Genomic DNA, 24,717 nt, shown 5'->3' with positions numbered 1-24,717 from the left:
CTGAAAAATAGCAGTCAAATCTTGACTCTAAACCACAATAAATGTTCATATTTATTCCCATGCTGGCCACTTGATAAAATCAATATTTTGAATATCGATCTTATCCTTATTTATTTATTTATATATATATATATATATATATATATATATATATATATATATATATATATATATAATCTCATGCCTAAACCAGAAACCATTATTATTATTAGTAGTATTATTATCATTATTATTTACATGCACTTTTCCAGATACCCGGCATTTCAAAACCAGGTCAAGACCCAAGAACCCATTCCTTTGGCGTGTGTGTGTGTGCATGTGTGTGTGTATATATATATATATATATATATATATATATATATATATATATATATATATATATATATATATATATATATACATGTGTGTTTGTAATTGTCATTCAAATGTGGTTTTCTCTGTAATCATCTAACCTTTGGCAACAGCAGCAGCAGCTTGTTGTTGTTGCTGTTGCATTTTTTGCTGATGCTTTTCGATAAAGCGGAGATAATCATCGCTTTCTTCATCATCGTCATGATGGGGGCTGCTGCTGTCCTCGGTGATAGTTATGGTGGGTGTTTTCCCCGCCACAGCAAGACGGGCTGAAAGTAACAACAAAATAGACAAATGCGTACTGCTGCCTGCAACACAAATAATGAAAACAGAAAACGAAAAAGAAAAAAAAAAAAAAGGAAGGAAGAAGAAACCCCAAAATATATAAAATTTTGAATTATAAGCAGTTCTAATAATGTAAACATTATTGATGTCACATACTTATAGTATGTGTTTTGTCTACGCACTCATTAGCTGCGGGATAGCATCAGAGGGAAAAGTCCCTTTAAGGTTTGGCATCTTAAAGTGACTTATTTTTTCTGACACTATTTAACAGCTAATGATACACAAAATGCATACACTGAGTTTGTGACATTGATAATGTTTATATATATATATATATATATATATACACGCATAGAATATATATAAATAAAACCCAGCCAACATCCTGCAAGATTGCAAGAGCCAAGAACCACTGCAACACTGTTAAGCGCAATTCAACTAAATACAAAAATAAAATACAATAAAAATAAATGTTTAAAAAAAAAAAAATTATGAAGCCAGAAGTACAGGCACATTAGTTTCAAATAAACATTAGCAACAAACATACAAATAAAAAGATAGTGCTCCTGAAAAACCTGAGTTGTGATGGCTAAACAGAAGAAAGAATATGTTGTATGTATAAACAAACAAAATATATGAATTATATATATATATATATATATATATATATATATATATATATATATATATATATATATATATATATATATATATATATATATATATATATATAATACATATAACTATTTTTGCTTTCACGTCAAGTTGTACTAAAACCAATTTTACATTAAACTGAAGGATTACTCAATAATTTTTGGGGAGTATGTCTTTATTTTTATTTTATAAAAAGAGTGCTGACATTAACTTCAAAATTTCAGCCTGTCTAAGCCTTCATTGGACTAATGAAAGCTAAGGTCAAAACTTCAAAGTTACTGTCAACACTATTCTTGTAAAAGTGAATAACTATATAAATATATATGTATAAATATATAAATATGAATACATATATATGCATATATATATATATATATATATATATATATATATATATATATATGCAACTTGACACAGTGATATATAAATCTTGTTTCATTTGATACTAGACTCAAGACTTTTTGAGATATTCCATAGGCAAAGAAACAAGACAAGTTTTGTAAGAGTTATTTTATTAGATAAATACATTCCATTTGCAGCTATGTATTAAGTACTTTGCCCTACCATGTATTCTGCTCTTGTTTAACTCAGAGTTTCAACCTTGGCTGTTCATGAGTAAAGAAAGGGATTTACTATACTTATAACGTAAGGTAGACAGGGTGTTAAATGACAACAAGGATCCTAGTATGAATTATAAGGTCTATGTAAAAACTCAGTGTTAGCATGTGTGTAGTTAAACACACTTCTACTGTCTGAAGACTGTATTGGGATGTATTGAGAGTTTAATTGATAAATTTGTTAAGGAATCTTATAAACATGGCAAACACCTTACTCTACTGTACAACCATGAACGAAAAAAGGAAAAAACTCAGAGCATGCTGTCAACTGTTTATATATACACACACACACACATACCCTAATCTAACTAATCTATTTTCAAACATATTCTTCCTGTATTTTTTGTTACATGCAGTTGTGTGTGTGTATATATGCATAATACACAGAAAATTCCTTAGTGTTGGAGAGTACATTTGTGCATGTAATTAAACAGTATGGTTGGTTAGTTACTCATCCATTACTGTTCAGTTTCACCAGTGTGTATTTTCGAAATAGTGTACATTGAACTACATGTATTTGCATATGTTACTAGGCACGCAAAGGCTAACAAGGGAGATAAATTCAGGAATATTTCTAGTGATAGCTTCCCTTATACAGGGGAGATAAATTCTGTCAAATGAAGTAATTAAGGTGAAATTATAAAGTGAAAATTTTTCAGGTTTGTAAAATATAGAATATTAAGCTAGGAAAGATATAGTTCAAAGTATCTGGCAATATAAAATAGGAGGAATGAAATAATGTACACCTCCTGTATATAATATAAGAAATTTAAATCTAAATTACAAAGTTGTGGTTTTGTAATAGAGTCTTAGGTAGATAGATACAGGGTGAGTGATTATGAAGAGGGTAGGTGAGAGATGTCAAAGAAAAAATAAAAAGAAGAAATTAAAGAAATATTTTCAATATTCAAGGTTAAGGATTTTGTGGGCATGACAAACGATTCCACTATTTAAAAAATGGTGACATAGACATGAGCAGTCAAACTACACACCTACACTTTATGTGGAAATTGGTAGCATATCTAGGGTATTATTACCATACTATTCATCATTTAAAAAAAAAAAATAATCAGTTTTGCCAAATTTCATACCATTTCATTAATATGTTCCCAATCAACCAGATACACTTCTCTCTTTCTTTTTTATGTTATATTCAATTCAAGGTATATTTTACTGCTATTTTTAACAGATCAGATCATTCACTCTGACTTTGTTTTCACAGCTTCCAAATACAAAATCTTTTCAATTAACCCATCTATATGTATTTTTGTATATATCTGTGCATCTAACTTTCCAAATGTATGATTGTGTATATCTGTCTATATGTCTCTGTATATCTGTCTGTATCTACTATCTGTGCATGCCAGAAATACACACATATCTATATATATATATATATATATATCTTTGCTTCAGTCATTACAAACCCCACTCTACACTATTATAACACATCATGTTTACAATTTACTAATTTCTCTATATTTTTAATATAAAAATTTTCCCCCCATTTCATTCATAATTTCTTTATTAATTAGGTACTTTACCTCAGTTGTTTTCACACACTATGTAATTACAGAGATATTTTGCAGTTATTTCTTCCAGATCAAGTAACTTTCTCTGGGTCTGTTTTTGCTGCTTCTTGAAGCAAGATTTAAACTTTACAGTTCAATCTGCCTACCTATATATCTCTGTGTGTGTGTCTATCTGATAACACAAAGCTACATTTATCTCCATCCATCCGTCCGTCCGTCCATCTATTTCAGCCATGTTACACTTTATTATCTATTCTTTCCATCTCCCTATCATTCTCTGTTCTTCCTTCAGGTCATAACTGTATGGTTTCAGATTCAGTCCCAATGTATGGCACCAAGGGCAAGTGTGTTCTACAATAGATCCTGGTTGACCAATGCCTTGAAATGATTTTAGTATATGGAAACTGTGTGGAAGCCTGGTTGTATACATATGCATGTGTGTGTATGTGTATGAGAGAAAATCAAAATTAGGTATTAGCTCTTCTGATGAGAACCCACCTGAAATGACCCCTGGTTGTCTCATACAAATTTCCCTTTTTAAAGTAATCTAAATGAAAATCTTCCAGTAAAATTTCATGTTATGCTTCAAACACCATGTTAATAAGAACAAAGTTAATTTAATATTTTTTGCATTCTTTTAGAAATTAATAAAAAAAAAAAGCAATGTATTTCAACAGTAACAAAAGGATCAATAAATAAAGCATAAATAAGGACAAATTTGCAGCTGATTACACTAACAGTAGTAATTAGCAAGTTTAACAAATTCAGAAAAAAAAAACACACAAAAAAACCATTAATATTCATAAAAAAATAACATTTATATATATATATATATATATATATATGAAAATAACAACATCAACAACTATGACAACAAGGTGAACTATGAAACAACGAAGAACCCTATATGTAGTTACTCCATCTATTAGATATAATAACGAAATCTCCCTTAAATCACATCCTACCATCTTAAAAAAAATGGAAGGACATATTGGATAATGTATTCCTTGATACACTATGCCTGAATAGAAGATGTGATGGTCACGGCTGTAATGTCTTTGATTATAAGTTTGCTGGATAAGATCTGACCTGGGGTTAAACAACATTAACAACAATGGCAAAAACAATCAAAATAATTATATAAACATGCAAATCAAATCAAGTTAAACAACAGAGATGGGGGAGATGGTAACCATGGCAACAAAATGAATATAGGAGGTAATGGAAACAGAAACATGATGCTGAGATGAAAACATGCTGAAAAGTTAATGAATTAAAGAAGAAAACAATTTTTGACTGAAAATTATAGCCAATTTCTCTGAGTAGTTGTTTTGTATATGTGTGTATATATCAGTTATTAGAATATGCATACATTTATGTACATCATAGTTTGCTAATGGACTTCTCTGTTTAAGCATGGCTACACATATAACAAATCATTAATTAATCTGTACCTGTGGGTTTTCTAACACCTTTTCTTTCAAAAACTGAACAATCTCATTGGTTTACTCCTTATGAAGAATTAATTATAATACATATGTGAAAGTTGAGAGTATTCTCTCAAGTCTTGCTGAGAGCAAGAGAACCTCTACTGTGCTGGTGTCACGACAAATATGCTCCTGATACACTCTCTAAAGTGTAGCCATCCATGAAGGGCATCCAGCCATCGAGCTCAAGACAAAGCAAGACACTGGAGCAAGATGTGGGCCTCCAACCGATCAGATCCTGTTGAATGATCTGAGCCAAACCAGCATGGAAAGCAGATGTAAAATGATGATGGAAATGATGATGGAAATGATGATGATATGACTCATATTGATCTTTCCAAAGTTCTATTTTGGAGGAATCACTCGTGCCAATAATTCAACACATTTGTGGCTGTACTTATTAACCTTTTCTTCATCATCATCATACACTCCTACCTCCCAACCATTGTTTCACATCTAATTTCAATATACCCAAAAGTCTTTTATATATATAGTTGAGTATTTACTTGAGTGTCCTCTTGAGTAACTCAAGAAACTGGTCAAGCTAATGTTTCAAAATTATGAAGTAAATTAAAATATATATTTTTTTGTTTTTAGTAGAATAAAACCCAATCAATGTGTGTGTGCGTATGCAATAATGAACTACTGATGAAACTGATGGGAAAAGAAAATCATGTGAGACCACTTGTTGCTACTTATGATACTAGGGTGTTGTGACAGTACCCTTGGTTCAGACAACTGCATCACTGAGAGTCCCTGGTTCTTGTTCTTTGTTTTGTTAATAGAGTGAATGTGCATGAGTGTTTATATTGGTAAGCTATTTATTGCTGTACTCCATGTAAATACAACTTTTCAAATGCCGACCGTTCATTCTATATCTATTAAGTAGTCCATTTATTACATTTGGTCCCACTGATTTAGCCATGCTGGCCACAAAGTCGAAGATGATAATGATGGTGATGACAATGATGATGATGAGGATTTTGAGTAATTACAAATTGATCGGTAAAGTTGTTCATATATGCTTGACATATGTAATTACATATGTTATAAATATCCTGTTTTATACATACATACATATATATATATATATATATGTATATATATATATATATATATATGTAGGTATCATATATATAATATTATATATATATATGTTGTTTGTAAAAAAAACATAAATCCAAAAGAAGAAGCTCACTAAGATGTAGAGCAGTATATATTAAAAATGGGGAAGGCTGGTTTATTGGATTACCTTAGGTTTCTTGTCCATAAAGGGTTTAGCTTTAAGGTGTATCATCAGAATCTCAAAAAACCTGTTGGCCCATGACCTCTTAAAATTATTTTTAAGAGGTCATGGGCCAACAGGTTTTCGGGATCTGATGATATGCCATAAAGCTAAACCCTTTATGGATGGGAAACCTAACGTGATCCCATAAACCAACCTTCCCCATTTTTAATGTATATATCAAACACACTCCTATACACACAGATGCTCACACTTGCACACATATACATAGCAGTACAAACACAGATACACGCATAATGTATGTCCATTCGAATCTGATTCAAGAATCCATAGAAAAATTTTACTTTACTAACCTGTCCAACCCTTAATTGCATACATAAAAACGAATGTAGGAATGTTTAAAAAAACAAAACTAAAAAAGCAAACAAAACATAAATAAAAATTAAATCTACAGGTAATGATTATAGATTTTGTTGTTGTATGCATATAAAGTGAGTGTGCATGCATTTGCAAGTGAGTGTTTTTATATGTATTTGTGTGCTACAAATGAAAATAACGAAGCATAAGAGGTAATGATCTTACGGAAAATAATAATAGTAATGAGGAAGACACAAATGGCATGCGAAGGACAATGAATAACAACACTAAGGCATTTTTTTTTAACAAATCAAAAAACACCACCACCAAAAGTTTGAAGAGATTTTACTTCAATCAATGTATTAGTCAAGAAAGCTAAAAGTAATTGAATAATGCAAATAAAAGACAAAAAAGCTGAGAGTAATAGTAAATAATAATGATGACAAATAATAGCAACATAAAAAAAAAAATTATGTACAAAATATAGAAAAGGAAGTATATCTAAGAATTTTATGAAAGCATGCATTTCTCTAAAAATTATTAGGTTATGAATGATGTATTTAGCAGTTATTTTTATAAATACCAGCACCATAATGAGGCAAATACATCTTCAAAGTTGCTATAAATATCTTCTAATGCACACTGTACTTGAGAGGGAATATGAAGGATGTCACAAAAAATGCTTATGACCAAAAGATAGAAGTTGTGTGGACACTAAATAGATAGCTGTGTGATCAATGAAAAGATGGAGAAATGACCACAAGAGGAGAAACTATGTAACCACCGAAGAAGTAGTTGTATAATAGTCATTGATGACAGATAGAGGACTATGGAAGGGAGGATTTGATGGCTTCTGATGAGAGGGTTACATGGCCAAAAGAAATAATTAGCATGACCACTGCAGAGGTGGTTATAGTGTTACCTATGAAATGTGTGACCACTGAATAGATGGTTATACAACTACTGTCAATCTGCTATATAGCCACTGAAAAGAAATGGTTATATGACTACCAAAACTATAGTCATATGTACAGATGGTCACTGAAAAGGTGATTTCATGGTCAATGAGTATTTAGTTGTATGGCCATGAAAAGATGGTAAAGTCAACCAATGTTGATGCCTCAATACAGCATTGATGAACTTGTTGAAATATTTCTAAAGCATGTGTTAATCAAAGACTTTACTGGATCATCGTTGTTGTCATGAATATTGCTTACCTGATAAAGTGTCAAGCAAATGAAATCTTTGAATTGTCTTTGAGTGCCAATTCGCACAAAACAAAAAAGGGGAAAAAATGAATAAAAATATGTAATAAAAACAAGCCAAATAAGATGTAATAAACCAGTTTCTACACAGAAATGAAACCTGTCAGAAGTTAGAGGATGATGGTTAAAACTCAAGGAAGTGGCATCAAAGTGCAATCAGAGAAGCCATCACTCAAATGTTGACCAACAACAACAACAATCCTGGTTTTGGTGAAGATAAAGGCCTGTTTTTTTCTTTTTCCCTCAGTCACAACAGTGAAGTTGTATTTCTGAGACACACTTTGAAGAAAATGGTTAGTTAGAGCGCTTTTGCTTAAATCTGTTTTGTTTTTATACCAGAACCTTTATATTAAGCTGAGGCCAAGGATGAAGATATCTTTCAGCAGATATTAAGAAGAGACGAAAGTGTAAGAATGTGAACAAGTGAGTGAATGTAAAAAGAGTGACTGAGCAAAAGAGAGAGAGAAAGAGAGAGGTAGGCAAAAACCAGAGATCATCTAAATTACCTTGTGAAGATGATTTTTTCTTCTTACGATTTGATTTACGATTTTTCCGTGAAGACTTTTTTGTTGTGACCTCTTTAGTGGGGTCAGATAGAACGGTTGGTGTGCGAGAGTCTTGGAATTGGAGAGTATCTTGGTCTGAAGTTGACTGAGATGATATGTGAGTTGAATATGAAATGTCACCTTGCTGAGTAGTGCTACTTTGGGAGTGACTACTAGAAAGTGCATCAGGTTGTTGAGTGGAAAGATGGAGAATGGACACATCACTCTGTTGATGACCAGAGAGCTCATCAGATTTTGGAAAATCCTTTGTGGTGTGTATTTGTTCAATATTATAGCTACTACTTTCACCTGATTGGCCAGTATGTTCAAAAGTGTACTTGTATTCAGTGCTGCTGCTCTGTTTAAGACCTTGTTCAAAGCTATATTCAGTGCCTTGCTGTTCAGTACCTTGAACTAACTTGAACTGACCTTGTCCAGTGGAAAGGTCATCTTTTTGCAATTGAGCTTCATCAGAGGTGAGGTTCTTTTGTACATGTGTCTGAACGACGGAGACTATTCCATCTCCCTCTTGAAGGTGACCAACATCACTGTCAGATGTAAGAACAGTGGTTAGAATCTGACCACCAGTAGATACTTTATCACAATGAATCCCAACAGTTTTGTCACCAACTTGATTACCATTTTCACCAGTTCGAGAATCAGCATGACGTAATTCAACTTGATGAGACTGAAGAGGAATATGTTGTTGAACGTCTTGACCAGTGGGGAGATGAAAACCGTGTAGAGGTGCATGCATGTCCATGGTTAGGTCAATAGTTTGAGGTACACGGAGAATTTGTTGAGAGACAGGGGGGTCAATATAAAAGCAGTATTGATCATCCCTATACTGACCACTATGTTTGAGGGCATACTGACATTCAAAGACATTACCGTGGTCAGTATGTTTGGGGCTATACTCGCATTCTTTGTTATCTGCATGTTGGTCAATGTATTTGATGCTATATTGACATTGTAAGTCATCTTGACGTTGTTCACTGTCTTTGAGGCCGTACCGACATTCACTGTCATCTCCATGTTGGTCAGTATGTTTGAGGCCATACCGACATTCATGGTCATCATCTTGGTCAGTATGTTTGAGGCCATACTGACATTCATGGTCATCTCCATGTTGGTCAGTATGTTTGAAACCATACCGACATTCATGGTCATCTCCATGTTGGTCAGTATGTTTGAAGCCATACCGACATTCATGGTCATCTCCATGTTGGTCAGTATGTTTGAGGCCATACCGACATTCATGATCATCTCCATGTTGATCAGTATGTTTGAGGCCATACCGACATTCATGATCATCTCCATGTTGATCAGTATGTTTGAGGCCATACTGACATTCATGGTCATCTCCATGTTGGTCAGTATGTTTGAGACCATACCGACATTCATGGTCATCTTCATGTTGGTCAGTATGTTTGAGGCCATACCGACATTCATGGTCATCTCCATGTTGGTCAGTATGTTTGAGGCCATACCGACATTCATGATCATCTCCATGTTGATCAGTATGTTTGAGGCCATACCGACATTCATGGTCATCATCTTGGTCAGTATGTTTGAGGCCATACTGACATTCATGGTCATCTCCATGTTGGTCAGTATGTTTGAGACCATACCGACATTCATGGTCATCTCCATGTTGGTCAGTATGTTTGAGGCCATACCGACATTCATGGTCATCTCCATGTTGGTCAGTATGTTTGAGGCCATACTGACATTCATGGTCATCTCCATGTTGGTCAGTATGTTTGAGGCCATACTGACATTCATGGTCATCATCTTGGTCACTGTGTTTGAGGCCATACTGACATTCATGGTCATCTCCATGTTGGTCAGTATGTTTGAGGCCATACCGACATTCATGGTCATCTCCATGTTGGTCAGTATGTTTGAGGCCATACTGACATTCATGATCATCTCCATGTTGGTCAGTATGTTTGAGGCCATACTGACATTCATGGTCTTCATCTTGGTCACTGTGTTTGAGGCCATACTGACGTTCATGGTCATCTCTATGTTGACCAGTATGTTGAACTGACTTGAACTGATCTTGCCCACTGGATAGGTCATCTTTTTTCAGCTGTCCTTGGCATGAGGTTAAGTTAAGATTTTGTACTTGCGCCTGAATGCTTGGGACAGTCCCATCTGAACTGACACTTCCATCAACATGATGATCTTCCTCTCGAAGGTGACCAACATCCCTGTCAGAGGTCAGGACTGTGGTTAGAATTTGACCACCAGTAGATACTTTATCACAATGAACTCCAACAATTTTGTTAGCATCTTGATTACCATCTTCAGTTCGAGAATCATCATGACGTAATTCAACTTGATGAGACTGAAGAGGAATATGTTGTTGAACATCTTGACCAGTGGGGAGATGAAAACCGTGTAGAGGTGCATGTATGTCCATGGTTGGGCCAATAGTTTGATGTACAAGGAGAATTTGTTGAGAGACAGGGGGGTCAACATAAAAGCAGTACTGATCGGCAGGAAAATTGTCAACTAAAGGATCTTGATCAACAGATAAGTCAGTATGCTTGCAACTATCTTGACCTGTGGAAAGGTCAACATGATGCAGACGTGAACCACCTGTTGGGGTGTCACTATGGAAGGAAGGCTGATTAGTTGAAAGACCATCACGATGATCCTTTTGGCTACTAGGAAGCTCAGCATGAACTGGTAACCCACCAATGTATGTATTGTCTTGAATGGATGGTAAACCAAAACCATGTGGATCAACACAGGAACTACTTTTATCTGTGAGCTGCTCAATAGTTGACAGCTCTTGGCCTTCACCAATGTGAATATCTGTCTTTTGCAGTTGATCTTGACTTGTGGGAACTGGAATACCTTCACCAGTATGCTGTTCCTGAGCAAGTGGAAATTTCAGGTCAGTGAATGTGACAGGAGACTGCATATCTACAATTTTAGATGACATATGCTGTATTCCTGGAGTAGAAACCGCAGTCACACTATGAACACCTTCAGGAGTAGGTATTACAACATTGTTTTCAACATCCTGAGCAGTGTGTAAACCAATATTACCTTGTACATCCTGATGAGTAGGTTGATCAGTATCGCTTGTAGGTCTCTGCTGACTATGTTGGTCAACTCTGTGCAGCTTTTCAAGATTATCTGGAACATCCACATGATAAACACCTGCACCAATGGACAGTCTATTACCCTGATCATCTTGAGCAGTAGATGGAGAAATATGCTGGCCATATTGGTCAGTAGGAATATGAACGGCATCAGTATCTTGAGTGGATATTTTAGTATATTGAACACCTTGAGCAATGGGCTGTTTGATTATATGATAATCTTGTTTAGAAGGCAAATGGCCTTGACTAGCAGGAAGATCAGGTGTTGTATGATATTCTCCAATAGACTGTCCAATAATTTCTGGGGTATCATGACGTGTAGTGATGTCAGCACTGCCTGCTGGTTTATCAACAGACTGAGAGCCACCTTGAGAAGAAGGTTTGGCAGCACGATGTAGCTGTTCTAGATCTACAGGAAGATCAACATGGTAGACACCAAATGGACCACTAGGTTTGGCAACATCAATACTTTGCAGTTGTTCACTAGCTGGCAGATCATGATACTGAAAATTATCTTTAGTTTTGGACATTTGTATATGTGGAATATCTTGAGGAGAGAGTATTTCAATATTATAATCTTGATCAGGTAGAATTTGTTGACCATGAGGAAGATTGACATCATATGTTCCAGTAATATCAACTGACTGACCAACAGGATACTCTCTGTCAACATAGCGCAAAGTTCCTGGAATAACAGGCTGGTCAACATGATAAACACCTCTATCAATAGATTGTCTGACATTTCGACCAGTGGGTAGATCTGCTTGCACATTACTACGATCCCTTGATGGATCAATGCGATCTTGGTCAACTGACATTTCAACACTTTGAAGATCTTTACGTGTGAGTGATTCCACAGGCAGCTGGAGATCTTGACCAAAAGCGAAATTAACGTCTGGGAATGAAACTTGACCAAATGGATCAATACTTTTTTGGATATCTTTATTAGATTCTTGGACATTCTGAGTAGATGGTTCATCAGTTGAGCTCAGACATCTCTTTCCATCCGACATGTCAACTCTGTGCAGACGTTCAAGATCAACTGGGACATCCACATGGTAAACACCTGCACCAAAGGACAGTCTATTACCCTTATTAACTTGAGCAGTGGACAGAGCAATATGCTGGCCATATTGGTCAGTAGGAATATGAACAGCATCAGAATCATCAGTGGCTATTTTAGCATTGTGCACATCATGAGCAATGGGCAGTTTAATTTTATGATCATCTTGCAAATGGTCTTGGCCAGCAGAGAGACCAGAGGGTGTTGTGTGATATTCTCCAATAGTGTGTTTAATAACTTCTGGTACATCTTGAGGAGTTGGGATATCAGCTTGAGTAAGTGATCTGTCAGTAACTTGAGAGCTGACTGGACGAGAAGGTGGGTCAACACGATGTAATTGTTCTAGATCAACAGGACGATCAACATGGTAGACACCAAATGGACCAGTACGTTTAGTAACTTTAGTATCTGGCAGCTGTTCACCAGTTGGTACATCATAATATTCATCATCATCTCCAGTTTTCGTCATTTCTACATGTGGAATATCTGGAGCAGATAGATTTCCAATGTTATAATCTTGATCAGACGGAATTTGTTGACTATAAGAAATGTTGGCATCAACTGGTTCAATGCTATCAACTGATTGATTGACAGGATACTCTCCATTTTGAAAGGAAGGTTTCTCAACACGGTGCAAAGTTTCCAGAGCAACAGGCTGGTCAACATGATAAACACCTCCACCTACAGATCGTCTGACATTTTGAGCATGAGGAAGAGGGACTTGTTGATCAACGTGATCAATAGATGACTCAACAACATGAATATCTTTACGAGTGAGTGGCTCTACAGGTAGCTGGTGACCTTGACCTGGAACAACATCAACAGGTGTGGTTTGATATTCTCCAATAGTGTGTTCAATACCTTCCGAGAAGCCTTCAGTTGATGGGATGTCAGCTTGAGTAAGTGATTTGTCAATATCTTGAGAGCTGACTGGACGAGAAGGTGGGTCAACACGACGTAATTGTTCTAGATCTACAGGAAGATCAACATGGTAGACACCAAATGGACCAGTCGGTTTGGTAACTTTAGTAACCGGCAGCTCTTCACCAGTTTGTGGTAGATCACGATATTCAAAAGTATCTTCACCTTTTGACATTTCTACATGTTGAATATCTGGAGTAGATAGATTTCCAATGTTATAATCTTGATCAGACGGAATTTGTTGACTATAAGAAATGTTGGCATCAACTGGTTCAATGCTGTCAACTGATTGATTGACAGGATACTCTCCATTTTGAAAAGAAGGTTTCTCAACACGGTGCAAAGTTTCCAGAGCAACAGGCTGGTCAACATGATAAACACCGCCACCTACAGATCGTCTGACATTTTGAGCAGTAGGAAGTGGGACTTGTTGATCAACGTGATCAATAGATGACTCAACAACATGAATATCTTTACGAGTGAGTGGCTCTACAGGTAGCTGGTGACCTTGACCTGGAACAACATCAACAGGTGTGGTTTGATATTCTCCAATAGTGTGTTCAATACCTTCCGAGAAGCCTTCAGTTGATGGGATGTCAGCTTGGGTAAGTGATTTGTCAATATCTTGAGAGCTGACTGGACGAGAAGGTGGGTCAACACGATGTAATTGTTCTAGATCTACAGGAAGATCAACATGGTAGACACCAAATGGACCTGTAGGCTTGGTAACTTTAGTAACTGGCAGCTCTCCACCAGTTGGTACATCATAATATTCATCCTCATCTTCAGTTTTCGTAATTTCTACATGTGGAATATCTGGAGCAGATAGATTTCCAATGTTATAATCTTGATCAGATGGAATTTGTTGACTATACGTAATGTTGGCATCAACTGGTTCAATGCTATCAACTGATTGATTGACAGGATACTCTCCATTTTGAAAGGAAGGTTTCTCAACACGGTGCAAAGTTTCCAGAGCAACAGGCTGGTCAACATGATAAACACCTCCACCTACAGATCGTCTGACATTTTGAGCATGAGGAAGAGGGACTTGTTGATCAATGTGATCAATAGATGACTCAACAACATGAATATCTTTAAGAGTGAGTGGCTCTACAGGTAGCTGGTGACCTTGACCTGGAACAACATCAACAGGTGTGGTATGATATTCTCCAATACTGTGTTCAATACCTTCCGAGAAGCCTTCAGTTGATGGGATGTCAGCTTCGGTAAGTGATTTGTCAATATCTTGAGAGCTGACTGGACGAGAAGGTGGGTCAACACGATGTAATTGTTCTAGATCTACAGGAAGATCAACATGGTAGACACCAAATGGACCAGTCGGTTTGGTAACTTTAGTAACTGGCAGCTCTTCACCAGTTTGTGGCAGATCACGATATTCAAAAGTATCTTCACCTTTTGACATTTCCACATGTGGAATATCTGGAGCAGATAGATTTCCAATGTTATAATCTTGATCAGATGGAATCTGTTGACTATAAGAAATGTTGGCATCAACTGGTTCAATGCTATCAACTGATTGATTGACAGGATATTCTCCATTTTGAAAGGGAGGTTTCTCAACACGGTGCAAAGTTTCCAGAGCAACAGGCTGGTCAACATGATAAACACCTCCACCTACAGATCGTCTGACATTTTGAGCAGTAGGAAGAGGGACTTGTTGATCAACGTGATCAATAGATGACTCAACAACATGAATATCTTTACGAGTGAGTGGCTCTACAGGTAGCTGGTGACCTTGACCTGGAACAACATCAACAGGTGTGGTTTGATATTCTCCAATAGTGTGTTCAATACCTTCCGAGAAGCCTTCAGTTGATGGGATGTCAGCTTGGGTAAGTGATTTGTCAATATCTTGAGAGCTGACTGGATGAGAAGGTGGGTCAACACGATGTAATTGTTCTAGATCTACAGGAAGATCAACATGGTAGACACCAAATGGACCAGTACGTTTGGTAACTTTAGTATCTGGCAGCTGTTCACCAGTTGGTACATCATAATATTCATCCTCATCTTCAGTTTTCGTAATTTCTACATGTGGAATATCTGGAGCAGATAGATTTCCAATGTAATAATCTTGATCGGACGGAATTTGTTGACCATAAGAAATGTTGGCATCAACTGGTTCAATGCTATCAACTGATTGATTGACAGGATACTCTCCATTTTGAAAAGAAGGTTTCTCAACACGGTGCAAAGTTTCCAGAGCAACAGGCTGGTCAACATGATAAACACCTCCACCTACAGATCGTCTGACATTTTGAGCAGTAGGAAGTGGGACTTGTTGGTCAACGTGATCAATAGATGACTCAACAACATGAATATGTTTATGAGTGAGTGGCTCTACAGGTAGCTGGTGACCTTGACCTGGAACAACATCAACAGGTGTGGTTTGATATTCTCCAATAGTGTGTTCAATACCTTCCGAGAAGCCTTCAGTTGATGGGATGTCAGCTTGAGTAAGTGATTTGTCAATATCTTGAGAGCTGACTGGACGAGAAGGTGGGTCAACACGATGTAATTGTTCTAGATCTACAGGAAGATCAACATGGTAGACACCAAATGGACCAGTACGTTTGGTAACTTTAGTATCTGGCAGCTGTTCACCAGTTGGTACATCATAATATTCATCCTCATCTTCAGTTTTCGTAATTTCTACATGTGGAATATCTGGAGCAGATAGATTTCCAATGTAATAATCTTGATCGGACGGAATTTGTTGACCATAAGAAATGTTGGCATCAACTGGTTCAATGCTATCAACTGATTGATTGACAGGATACTCTCCATTTTGAAAAGAAGGTTTCTCAACACGGTGCAAAGTTTCCAGAGCAACAGGCTGGTCAACATGATAAACACCTCCACCTACAGATCGTCTGACATTTTGAGCATGAGGAAGAGGGACTTGTTGATCAATGTGATCAACAGATGACTCAACAACATGAATATCTTTACGAGTGAGTGGCTCTACAGGTAGCTGGTGACCTTGACCTGGAACAACATCAACAGGTGTGGTATGATATTCTCCAATACTGTGTTCAATACCTTCCGAGAAGCCTTCAGTTGATGGGATGTCAGCTTCGGTAAGTGATTTGTCAATATCTTGAGAGCTGACTGGACGAGAAGGTGGGTCAACACGATGTAATTGTTCTAGATCTACAGGAAGATCAACATGGTAGACACCAAATGGACCAGTCGGTTTGGTAACTTTAGTAACTGGCAGCTCTTCACCAGTTTGTGGCAGATCACGATATTCAAAAGTATCTTCACCTTTTGACATTTCCACATGTGGAATATCTGGAGCAGATAGATTTCCAATGTTATAATCTTGATCAGATGGAATCTGTTGACTATAAGAAATGTTGGCATCAACTGGTTCAATGCTATCAACTGATTGATTGACAGGATATTCTCCATTTTGAAAGGGAGGTTTCTCAACACGGTGCAAAGTTTCCAGAGCAACAGGCTGGTCAACATGATAAACACCTCCACCTACAGATCGTCTGACATTTTGAGCAGTAGGAAGTGGGACTTGTTGATCAACGTGATCAATAGATGACTCAACAACATGAATATCTTTACGAGTGAGTGGCTCTACAGGTAGCTGGTGACCTTGACCTGGAACAACATCAACAGGTGTGGTTTGATATTCTCCAATAGTGTGTTCAATACCTTCCGAGAAGCCTTCAGTTGATGGGATGTCAGCTTGGGTAAGTGATTTGTCAATATCTTGAGAGCTGACTGGACGAGAAGGTGGGTCAACACGATGTAATTGTTCTAGATCTACAGGAAGATCAACATGGTAGACACCAAATGGACCAGTCGGTTTGGTAACTTTAGTAACCGGCAGCTCTTCACCAGTTTGTGGCAGATCACGATATTCAAACGTATCTTCACCTTTTGACATTTCTACATGTGGAATATCTGGAGTAGATAGATTTCCAATGTTATAATCTTGATCAGACGGAATTTGTTGACTATAAGAAATGTTGGCATCAACTGCTTCAATGCTATCAACTGATTGATTGACAGGATACTCTCCATTTTGAAAAGAAGGTTTCTCAACACGGTGCAAAGTTTCCAGAGCAACAGGCTGGTCAACATGATAAACACCTCCACCTACAGATCGTCTGACATTTTGAGCAGTAGGAAGAGGGACTTGTTGATCAACGTGATCAATAGATGACTCAACAACATGAATATCTTTACGAGTGAGTGGCTCTACAGGTAGCTGGTGACCTTGACCTGGAACAACATCAACAGGTGTGGTTTGATATTCTCCAATAGTGTGTTCAATACCTTCCGAGAAGCCTTCAGTTGATGGGATGTCAGCTTGAGTAAGTGATTTGTCAATATCTTGAGAGCTGACTGGACGAGAAGGTGGGTCAACACGATGTAATTGTTCTAGATCTACAGGAAGATCAACATGGTAGACACCAAATGGACCAGTACGTTTGGTAACTTTAGTATCTGGCAGCTGTTCACCAGTTGGTACATCATAATATTCATCCTCATCTTCAGTTTTCGTAATTTCTACATGTGGAATATCTGGAGCAGATAGATTTCCAATGTAATAATCTTGATCGGACGGAATTTGTTGACCATAAGAAATGTTGGCATCAACTGGTTCAATGCTATCAACTGATTGATTGACAGGATACTCTCCATTTTGAAAAGAAGGTTTCTCAACACGGTGCAAAGTTTCCAGAGCAACAGGCTGGTCAACATGATAAACACCTCCACCTACAGATCGTCTGACATTTTGAGCATGAGGAAGAGGGACTTGTTGATCAATGTGATCAATAGATGACTCAACAACATGAATATCTTTAAGAGTGAGTGGCTCTACAGGTAGCTGGTGACCTTGACCTGGAACAACATCAACAGGTGTGGTATGATATTCTCCAATACTGTGTTCAATACCTTCCGAGAAGCCTTCAGTTGATGGGATGTCAGCTTCGGTAAGTGATTTGTCAATATCTTGAGAGCTGACTGGACGAGAAGGTGGGTCAACACGATGTAATTGTTCTAGATCTACAGGAAGATCAACATGGTAGACACCAAATGGACCAGTCGGTTTGGTAACTTTAGTAACTGGCAGCTCTTCACCAGTTTGTGGCAGATCACGATATTCAAAAGTATCTTCACCTTTTGACATTTCCACATGTGGAATATCTGGAGCAGATAGATTTCCAATGTTATAATCTTGATCAGATGGAATCTGTTGACTATAAGAAATGTTGGCATCAACTGGTTCAATGCTATCAACTGATTGATTGACAGGATATTCTCCATTTTGAAAGGGAGGTTTCTCAACACGGTGCAAAGTTTCCAGAGCAACAGGCTGGTCAACATGATAAACACCTCCACCTACAGATCGTCTGACATTTTGAGCAGTAGGAAGTGGGACTTGTTGATCAACGTGATCAATAGATGACTCAACAACATGAATATCTTTACGAGTGAGTGGCTCTACAGGTAGCTGGTGACCTTGACCTGGAACAACATCAACAGGTGTGGTTTGATATTCTCCAATAGTGTGTTCAATACCTTCCGAGAAGCCTTCAGTTGATGGGATGTCAGCTTGGGTAAGTGATTTGTCAATATCTTGAGAGCTGACTGGACGAGAAGGTGGGTCAACACGATGTAATTGTTCTAGATCTACAGGAAGATCAACATGGTAGACACCAAATGGACCAGTCGGTTTGGTAACTTTAGTAACCGGCAGCTCTTCACCAGTTTGTGGCAGATCACGATATTCAAAAGTATCTTCACCTTTTGACATTTCTACATGTGGAATATCTGGAGTAGATAGATTTCCAATGTTATAATCTTGATCAGACGGAATTTGTTGACTATAAGAAATGTTGGCATCAACTGCTTCAATGCTATCAACTGATTGATTGACAGGATACTCTCCATTTTGAAAAGAAGGTTTCTCAACACGGTGCAAAGTTTCCAGAGCAACAGGCTGGTCAACATGATAAACACCTCCACCTACAGATCGTCTGACATTTTGAGCAGTAGGAAGAGGGACTTGTTGATCAACGTGATCAATAGATGACTCAACAACATGAATATCTTTACGAGTGAGTGGCTCTACAGGTAGCTGGTGACCTTGACCTGGAACAACATCAACAGGTGTGGTTTGATATTCTCCAATAGTGTGTTCAATACCTTCCGAGAAGCCTTCAGTTGATGGGATGTCAGCTTGAGTAAGTGATTTGTCAATATCTTGAGAGCTGACTGGACGAGAAGGTGGGTCAACACGATGTAATTGTTCTAGATCTACAGGAAGATCAACATGGTAGACACCAAATGGACCAGTACGTTTGGTAACTTTAGTATCTGGCAGCTGTTCACCAGTTGGTACATCATAATATTCATCCTCATCTTCAGTTTTCGTAATTTCTACATGTGGAATATCTGGAGCAGATAGATTTCCAATGTAATAATCTTGATCGGACGGAATTTGTTGACCATAAGAAATGTTGGCATCAACTGGTTCAATGCTATCAACTGATTGATTGACAGGATACTCTCCATTTTGAAAAGAAGGTTTCTCAACACGGTGCAAAGTTTCCAGAGCAACAGGCTGGTCAACATGATAAACACCTCCACCTACAGATCGTCTGACATTTTGAGCATGAGGAAGAGGGACTTGTTGATCAATGTGATCAACAGATGACTCAACAACATGAATATCTTTACGAGTGAGTGGCTCTACAGGTAGCTGGTGACCTTGACCACGAACAACATCAACAGGTGTGGTATGATATTCTCCAATACTGTGTTCAATACCTTCCGAGAAGCCTTCAGTTGATGGGATGTCAGCTTCGGTAAGTGATTTGTCAATATCTTGAGAGCTGACTGGACGAGAAGGTGGGTCAACACGATGTAATTGTTCTAGATCTACAGGAAGATCAACATGGTAGACACCAAATGGACCAGTCGGTTTGGTAACTTTAGTAACTGGCAGCTCTTCACCAGTTTGTGGCAGATCACGATATTCAAAAGTATCTTCACCTTTTGACATTTCCACATGTGGAATATCTGGAGCAGATAGATTTCCAATGTTATAATCTTGATCAGATGGAATCTGTTGACTATAAGAAATGTTGGCATCAACTGGTTCAATGCTATCAACTGATTGATTGACAGGATATTCTCCATTTTGAAAGGGAGGTTTCTCAACACGGTGCAAAGTTTCCAGAGCAACAGGCTGGTCAACATGATAAACACCTCCACCTACAGATCGTCTGACATTTTGAGCAGCTGTTAGATCTTTATGTACATCATCTGAATCCACTGACAAATGAACACGATCTTGACCAACTGACATTTCAACATTTTGAATATCTTTACGCATGACTGTTTCAAGAGGTAGGTTGTCAACTTGATCAGATTTGATATTATTATCTTGGAATGGATCTTCATGTGATAGCTCAATACGTCTGATATCTTTGGTGGTTGGTTTCTCAATCTTTTCCTGGTTATATTGATCAGTATGCAATTCAACAGTTCCTTGGACCATTTGACCATCAGTTACTTTAACATGGTTAAGAGGACTATGTTCTTTTTGCTGCCTATCTTGATCAACATGGTAAAAGCGTTCCAGCTCAAATGGTAAATCTACACGATATAGATTTTTGTCAACAGGTATCTGAGGCTTCTGAGTAGTTCTATTGGTAGCCTCACTCTCATCATCAGTCACTCTTGTAGACTCATCATCAGTCACTCTTGTAGACTCATCATCAGTCACTCTTGTAGACTCATCATCAGTCACTCTTGTAGACTCATCATCAATGTAAAAGCAAGTTTCTGTACCAGGAATAACCTCATTGATTTCATATTCCTGAAATTTGATAGTCTGGTCTGGGTCAATGTGTTTGTGCTTTGTCTTGATATTGTGCACCATTCGAACATTCTGCACCTTGCGCTCTACCACCTTACCAGAAGGAAGTTCTTCTGTTACTTTTTCAATCACACTTATAGAATGAGGTGGCTGTTCAAAAGTCTCAATACTGTCAATACTCTCTGTTCCAGGTATATCAATGTTTTCCTCAACCATTTTTTCAGTACCATCTTCTAAAACAATTTTTCTCTGAACACGAGACAGTGAATGTGTTCGGATTCGTTTAACATGGTACACAGTACCATCCTCCAAAACCTTTTCATATTCTTCCACATCAGTCTTTTCTGTAGGAGGGGTATTGAAAACTTCACCTCCTACCTTATTCTCTACTCCAGGGGATTTTACTCTCGCAGCCTCACGTTCTATCTGTGCACCACTGGGTGATTTTTTTTTGTGTTTTCTTTTTTTCATAGCATTGGCACGTTTCCAACGGCCTGTAAAGCAAAAATTACTGAAAGGTTACTAATGGCTGAAAAATGATAAGCCAATAATCCAAACCGAAAGAGACCAGAGAGATAAGCTAATCAGAGTTGAAGTGAGAAAGACACTGTAATGGATGGACAATAGAAGACACATAAATACCACCAGATATCAAGGATGTATGTGATTTATGGATCATGGGTGAATGCTTTGTATGTATGTGTGTGTATATATACACACACATACATACATACATACATACATACACCCATGCACACAAAATAAAATTTGCCAACATACACACATATCAGTGTATATGCATAATGGGAAACTGTAAACAAAACAAAATATAATTTAACTACATTTGCTGAGTAATAAGTTGGAAATACAGAAAACAACCAAAGTTGAGCAATAAGAGATCATTAGTTTGCATATAGAGATTGCATAATTGAGAAAGTGTTAGATCACATTGAGAAGAATGATGAGAAGTTAGAATAGCAATAAATAAGTGTGAAAAGAAGTGGTGCAACAGAGTTGGAAAGAAGCAACTTCAGTTTTCCTAAACAGACTGAAGAATCCTCAACAAATTTCTTAATTCACCTCATCCCATTTTTCCACCCTGATTGCTAACAGGAAGTCATCTGTCTCAGTGGAGAGTAGCTTCCATCAATGTATCTAATGCCATTCACTGGTCTCTGTGTATGGTCAGTGATAATTTCTTTACTATTTTTTGCAGAACACTGCAACATTACTGGTGGTTGTTATATCATTTATACATATAGATAGTAATTATCCAATGATATTAGCCTATAATATACAGGGTGTCCTCCAAAATTGACATCATTTGAAATGTTAATATCTGAGTAATTACAAGTCCAAAGTAAACGAAATTCAATAGGCTTCATGTTGAACAATAAAAGATTTAATTATCGAAATTTGAACAAGAAATTTAGAGGGATGTAGATCTTCTAACTGATTTCACAAATGTTCAATATGTGCACCGCCTGTGACATAACACAAATCAAGTCGGTAGTCCAGCTCCTGCCAAACATGCTGTAGCATGTCTTGTGTAACATTCTCTAGCACCTCAGTGATTTTCTACTTGAGTTCCTCTAGGCATGTAGGAAGAGATGAGATATAGACCAGTCCTTTTGTATAGCCCCATAGAAAAAAATCACAAGGTATCAAGTCAGGTGGATGTGGGGGCCACTTCAACAGCACATTGTCCTTATCACTGGTATGCCCAATCCGAACTTAGATTTTACACATTTTGTTAAAATTTGAGATCATTTGAGCAAGAAGTCGCTATGTTATTAGACAACAAAATGATGTCAGTTTTTTGGGGACACACTGCATATAAGCAACAGCTATTCATACACACACACACATTCATACATTTTGTGGTACACAGTCATGTGAGTGCTCAATATATCCCTGTGTTATAAGTATATAGAGTCAGACATGTATTTATCAAATGTTAGGCACACAGGTTACATATACAAACACCAAAGTTTCTTCTGTTGTTCTTTTCAGCTCTCAGTCTACTGACATGTGCAGTCAACTAAAAGGTCAAATGAACTAAACCTTAGTTTGGATATGTAATCATGTTTACCTTACATATCACTCACACACACACACACTCTACAATGTTATTTTAATGTACATTTATGATGTACAAATCGAAGAGAAAGTACTTAATACATGTTTTAGAGTTTTATGTAAGTAAATATACATGACTACATCATCTATGTCTAATATTTATATAAGTGTGTGTGAATGTGTATGTTGTGTTCTGTAAATATTATGGCTAGACACTGCTTCTCTCTCTCTCTCTCACACACACACACACACCACAGTCTCATTTTCTAATATTTCCCACTGGGGTTTTTTCATGTTTTGATCTTTGTCTTGTGTTCATGAGTTTGAATGAGAGATAAGCTTACAACTTTATATATCTTCACATCAGCCTGCCCATCCCAACTCTGTCATTGACACAGGCCAGAACTATGTTAAAATAGGAGTTAACCAAAAAGCTGTCCAGTAGTAACTTGAGAAGCTAGAAATAGCAGCCATCTTGCCCTCAGACCACATATTATTGTTTTAAACAGAAGTTGAAGAACCAACTGAATAATGTAGTTCTAGATGTATAAAAAGATAGGATGATTAATTATGCCAAGGTATTGTGAAGTTTGATGCCATTAGATAGTCAGCAATAGATAAGATATATCTATGAGATATTAAGTGACAAAATTACAAATCAGCAATGAGCCTACCTAAATAAACTGCCTATTATTTATTATTGTTTCAAATGCTGGTCCCACAATTTAGAAACAAAAGGAATGTAGCTAAAAGAGTGAAATTATTAAAAAAGACCCTGAAGAAATTTAATTGAATTCATTTGATCTCCAGTTTCCTTACTGTAACTCTAATGGAAAATTGCTGAATCAGGGACCTTATCAGCAAAACATGAACCAAAGACAAGAGTCTCTATGGCTGTCATTTCTACCTGACTTGCTAGAAATGGTAACCATAGCTTTCTCAAATCATATCTTAGAAGCATCCTTAAAAAAAAAAGGAATGACACATTAGATTACTTAGTCTTAGATACATGATGTCTAAATCAAAGACAGGAAGGTAGGCTGATCTATAAATTTGGAAGAGCTAGACTGATTGGCATCAAAACATGACTGGTAACAATCAACTGAATATTAGAAATGCCTTGTTTCACTTTACAAAACTTATGCAGTGTCAGATTAAAGATAAATTATATGTCTGAATCTGAGATGGTTTATCACCAGTAATGACAAACATTGTTTTCTGATTGTTGACCTTATCAGAAAAAACTACCACACTAGAAAACAAAGTTTTCTGTCAGCTTCATATTAATTCTGTAAATCTTTCTGAAGAAGTACAACATAT

General features: G+C 37.0%; 1 protein-coding gene across 12 annotated transcripts in view; it reads right to left on the bottom strand.

The window, feature by feature from the left end:
• The window catches only part of LOC149136220 (uncharacterized), an 86,124-nt gene that overhangs the window by 60,746 nt on the left and 661 nt on the right, over positions 1 to 24,717 (bottom strand). For 10 of the 12 annotated variants that reach the window (XM_089351399.1, XM_089351405.1, XM_089351401.1 and 7 more), the window contains exons 1-2: positions 8,301 to 24,717; positions 453 to 620 (exon numbers count right to left, since the gene is read on the bottom strand). The exon at positions 8,301 to 24,717 is cut by the window's right edge and continues 661 nt beyond it. In XM_089351399.1, the coding sequence (XP_089207525.1) occupies positions 453 to 620; positions 8,301 to 21,789 (13,657 nt within the window). In that variant the 5' untranslated portion in view covers positions 21,790 to 24,717. The remainder of the gene's footprint in view (positions 1 to 452; positions 621 to 8,300) is intronic. The other 2 variants (XM_089351402.1, XM_089351403.1) reach the window with 1 other exon arrangement.

This window comes from Octopus bimaculoides, chromosome 4 (assembly GCF_046866305.1).
Source record: "Octopus bimaculoides isolate indiv1 chromosome 4, ASM4686630v1, whole genome shotgun sequence".
NCBI classification, from domain to species: Eukaryota; Metazoa; Mollusca; class Cephalopoda; order Octopoda; family Octopodidae; genus Octopus; species Octopus bimaculoides.
Note: the sequence above shows the minus strand (reverse complement) of the source record. Positions and strands in the feature narration are given on the sequence as shown.